This window comes from Hippopotamus amphibius, chromosome 9 (genome assembly GCF_030028045.1).
Source record: "Hippopotamus amphibius kiboko isolate mHipAmp2 chromosome 9, mHipAmp2.hap2, whole genome shotgun sequence".
NCBI classification, from domain to species: Eukaryota; Metazoa; Chordata; class Mammalia; order Artiodactyla; family Hippopotamidae; genus Hippopotamus; species Hippopotamus amphibius.
The window spans coordinates 85,351,967-85,357,020 of NC_080194.1; the positions used below are offsets into that span (position 1 = coordinate 85,351,967).

Here is a 5,054-nt window from a genome sequence, read left to right on the forward strand (position 1 = left end):
TAAATATATAAATTTATTAAAAAATAAAATAGATGATTAAAAAAAGAAAATAAAAGAGTTTTTAGAAAAGGATATTAATTCAGGCAGCTGAGAAAGTGATATTGGGGGACTACAAAGCTAATTACAGAAAAAACTGTTTTGTTAACACCAAATGGGATTGTTGCCTCTTTTCTTTAAGGGTTACTTTCCTAATCCCCAGCTCTTTCTTTAAAACCAGTTCTTCCAAGCACAGGATCACTGCACAATTTCAAATATCTGAACTCAATGGATGGCTCTCCACTAGAAGAAAAATATGCCCAAGAGTTATTGTTAAACAAATAGATTGAAAAGCTGAAAACAGCTAAATGCTTTTACATAATTACATTTTAGTCTAAGAATTAATGAGGTAGAGTCAGTGGGGAGAAAGAAGGAAGGAGAGGAAAGTCTCCAGTCTAATTGCATCCTCTGTTCTACAGACTTCCCACATGGGAAGAGGATCCCAAAGGAACACCCAAAACATCTATTTTCTCTTGTGGGAATGGATGTCAGGGACTAGAGGCACTGTTGGGTCTAGGTTTTTCAGGCCTGAGTGACGAAGTCTAACATAGAGGTGTGTTCAGCTTCTCTGGTTTCAGAGCCTGGCCCTCATGTTCCACAGCTTCTAAAAGGAAAAAGAAACAGGAGGGTGGATGTGGAGCCTGCTTTTCAGCCCAAGTCCAGTTTCCTTTCCATCTGTAGGTGCCTTCTTTCTAGAAAGCTCTCTTCTCATCTGATGGGTTACACGCATAACAGGCAGGTGAGAAGATGACGGGCTTGGCTCTATTTGAGTTTGGGCTAATAACGACTTAGCTGACTCCATGGATTTTCTTAAGATATTCCCTGATTAATGAAGCTTAACTTTAAAAAACCTTACTCGTGATTGCATATATTGTCATATTGCAGACATAATTTCTATTGAGAGACTGAAATGTACCTTGAAAGAAGATAGTTGTTTTTAATATTAATAATTGCTTGCTGCTTTTTTCCGGCATTAAGTATTACTGTTTCCATCTTGTTTTACTGTATTTCTACTAGACGGTTCTCAGTTGTCCGTTGTTCCAGTTGATGATGGAGAAAGCATTTTTGCAAATCATTCACGTGACTAGGTGATTCCAAACTGCTGCAGGTGCAGGTCAGCCTAAGAGAAATGCTGTGTGGAGTAAAGGTGCATTGAAATCAGAATATTAGTATCTTGAATGAATTTTTTAACAAGGTGGGTAGTAGCAGGCATTACATTAGGGACTTTATATACATTAAAGCATTAATCCTCACAAGAACCATAAGATATTATTATACTATGACTACAGATATGGAGGAGATATGGAGATTTTTTCAAAATTGTCCAAAGTCACACAGAGTGGGAAGCAGATTTGGCATTTAAACTCATACATATCCAACTGTAGGTTTTATTCTCTGCCCTTTATTCTATTCTGCCTCATGTTATCTATTATCCTGAGGAAACAGATGACAAATAAATGACTTAAGGTCACACATTAATTAGTGAGAACTGGACTGACTCCCATTTAGAAGTTCTTAATGGTATATAGATATTATCACTTTCCAGTGGGTTCTGTGATGGTAATAGTGTTATGGGAAAAGCTCATCTCAGTGAGGCTGCTATTTGATCTTTCAGGTGTGACTAGATGTGAAGATGAGGAATTACACTCCAGTAACTGAGTTCCTCCTCATGGGAATCCCTCACACAAATGGCCTGGAAAATGTGCTCTTTGTCTTATTCCTTGGCTTCTACTTGCTCACTCTTCTGGGGAATCTGCTCATTCTTCTGGCCATCCTCACTTCCTCCAACCTCCACACCCCCATGTATTTCTTCCTGGGGAACCTGTCAGTGTTTGACATATTTTTCCCTTCAGTGAGTTCCCCCAAAATGATGCTCTACCTAATGGGGCAAAGTCGAACCATCTCTTACCAGGACTGTGCCTCCCAGGTGTTCTTTTACCACTTCCTGGGTTGTACTGAGTGTTTCCTCTACACCGTGATGGCCTATGACCGCTTTGCAGCCATCTGTCACCCCTTGCGATACACAGTCATCATGAGCCACAGGGTGTGCACCATCATGACTCTTGGCACCTGGACGGGGAGCTGTCTGCATGCATCTGTCCTCACATATCTTGTCTTTAAGTTACCCTACTGTGGCCCCAATGAGGTGGGCAATTTCTTCTGTGATATCCCGGTGGTGCTGCCCCTGGCCTGTGCAGACACCTCTCTAGCTCAAACAGTGAGCTTTACCAATGTAGGTGTTGTAGCACTCATGTGTTTTCTTCTTGTCCTCACTTCTTATACTCGCATTGTTATCTCTATATTGAAAATCAGCTCCTCAGAAGGCAGGCTCAGAGCCTTCTCCACCTGCAGTGCCCATCTGACTTCCGTCTTGCTCTTCTACGGACCAGTGGTCCTCATTTATCTCCAGCCTGCCTCCAGCCCTTGGCTGGATTCTGTGGTTCCAGTGTTGAATAATATTGTTATCCCTTCCCTAAATCCTTTGATATACAGCTTGAGAAACAAGGATGTGAAGTTGGCTCTGAGAAAAACACTAATCCAAGAAGTGCATACTTGTGGATACTTGTAAGTGCATACTTGTAAGCTTTTATGTCATTATCTGTCCTTACAACTTTGCCTTGTATTTATATGGTGCAACTAGTCTCTTAGAGTTGGTGTGACTGCTAAGTGTGATTTGGGACAAGTAGGTTGAATAGATTCTGTTGTGATTAACATGTATATACTTATATAAAATTTTATTCAACAAAATCTTTTATAGCACTTACCATACACAAGGCACTATTCTATGCACTTTATATATACTGACATGTTATTACTATAATTATCATATGCAGTAGATACTATTATCCCAATTTACAGAGGAGGATATCAAGGCACTGAGAGGTTAAGACACTTCTGCAGTGTCATAGATATACAAAGCTGCTGAGCTAGCACATGAATGAAAGGGTCTTGACTTTGTGCTAATGCTGCCTCTGTATTGTCAGAATTATAGCATAAATGCTTACTTCTTCCAGAAACTTCTTTTCAATTTACATGTAATATTTTCCAATTTTCCAAAGAAAAATCTGTAGTCTGTTAAATTTGTTGCATCAATTTCTATCATTTTTAGTTTATATTTTGATGAATACTATGTATTTGAGTCTGATATAAAGAAACTCTGTTATATTTCAGAAGCCAGATTATATCCATATATCTACTAATATATATTTTCATAGATATTCTACTCTTAGGTAAGTATATCCATTCTTTATGACAATGGTTTGAATTCTGTAATATTGATTGCAGATTTTCTTTCATTAAATCGAAGACTGAATTTGAATTCCAGAATTCCTGGACCTTCAAAAATAATAATCTTTTTTTCCTCATGTAAATAAATAGGTTTGAAGAAAATAGGAAAACTGTAAAAAAGTAAATTGCCTAGAAGTTACACATTAATCCTAATACCCAAAGATAATCACAGTTAACATTTTCTCATTTCTCTTCTCTCTCTCATTAGAGACTAAATTGGAACTAAAATTTCTGACTTCCTGCTTACAATTATTTCATCTATATTTATATCATCCCTATACCTATCTATATGTGTGTATTTATACAGTTGTAGTCATATTATATATATAATCTTGTTTTATTTTAATAGTGTATCAAGCTTTTTCAATTTCCAAAATTTTTTAACCAGATTTATTGAGATATAATTCACATACCAGATAATTCACCCATTTAAGTATACAGTTCAATGGTTTTTTTTTTAGCATATTCAGATATGTGCAATCATCACCATGGTCAATTTTAGAATATTTTTTATCATCACAAAAGATATCCTGTACGTTTTAGCTATTATTTTCTTATTTCCCTATCACCTTCCACTCTAAGCAACCATTAATCTACTTTCTGTATCTATGGATTTGCCTGTTCTGGACATTTTATATAAATAGAATCACATAATATGTGTTTTTTTGTGACTGTCTTCTTTAACTTAGCATGATGTTTTCAAGGTTCATCCATGTTATATCACGTTACTTTTTTCCCCCCGTTTCTTATGTGGCCTGAATATTCCTAGTTCCTTTGGTTTCTGAGGTCACTCTTTATTTTACTTTTTCAAAAGATTATTTTTTAGAGCAGTTTTAGGTTTATAACAAAATTAACAAGAAGATACACAGATTTTCCACATACCTCCTGCTTCCACACATGCACAGCCACCCACATTATCGACATCACTCAGCAGAATGGTGCATTTCTACCAAGGATAAGCCTACATTGCCACGTCATAACCACCCAAACCTCATAGTTTGCCTTATGGTTAACTCTTGGTGGTGGGGAGCATTCTGTGGGTTAACATGTTCCTTTTTGTGGCTAGGTGATATTCAATTGTACGGATATACCACCATTTTTTTATCCATTCATCAGTTGATAGATATTTGGGTTGATTCTATCTTTTGGATGGTGTGAATAGTACTGCTATGAACATTCGTGTACGTATTTTTGTTTGAACACTTATTTTCAATTTGTTTGGGTCTATACTTATTAGTAGAATTGTTGGATAATATGCTAATTCTATGTTTAACAATTTGACAGATCACCAAATGATTTTCCATAATGCCTGCCCCATATTCCATTCTCATTAGAAACGTATAAGGATTCTAATTTCACTGTATCTTTATCAACACTCATTACTTTCCATTATTTGGCTAAAGTCATCCTGGGGTTGTGAAGTAGTATCTCATCTTAAAGTCTATTTTGTCTGTTAGTCTAGCTACTTCAACTTCCCTGTGGGTGTTGTTTGTATGACATATCTTTTTCTATGCTTTTGTTTACCTCCTATTTGTATCTTTGAATCTAAAGTGTGTCTCCTGTAGACAGAATGTATTTGGATCATTTTGTGTGTGTGTGCAGTTTGACAATCACTGCCTTTTGATTGAATTTTAATCCATTCATGTTTTAATGTTAATATAGATATAATTGGATTTACATGTTCTATTTTACTTTTTGTTTTCTATATGTCTCATTCCATGTCTTTTTTT

At 36.3% G+C, this 5,054-nt stretch overlaps 1 protein-coding gene across 1 annotated transcript; it reads left to right on the forward strand.

Moving 5' to 3' along the window:
• The first annotated feature begins 1,669 nt into the window (after positions 1 to 1,669).
• On the forward strand, positions 1,670 to 2,605 carry LOC130861647 (putative olfactory receptor 10D4). The gene has a single exon (XM_057750706.1). It carries the CDS (start codon positions 1,670 to 1,672, stop codon positions 2,603 to 2,605), a length of 936 nt encoding a protein of 311 aa, XP_057606689.1.
• Positions 2,606 to 5,054: the final 2,449 nt, after the last annotated feature.

Bases quoted from the DNA above. Each gene is read 5' to 3' on its own strand.
- LOC130861647 (XM_057750706.1), top strand. From the start codon at position 1,670: ATGAGGAATTACACTCCAGTAACTGAGTTCCTCCTCATGGGAATCCCT.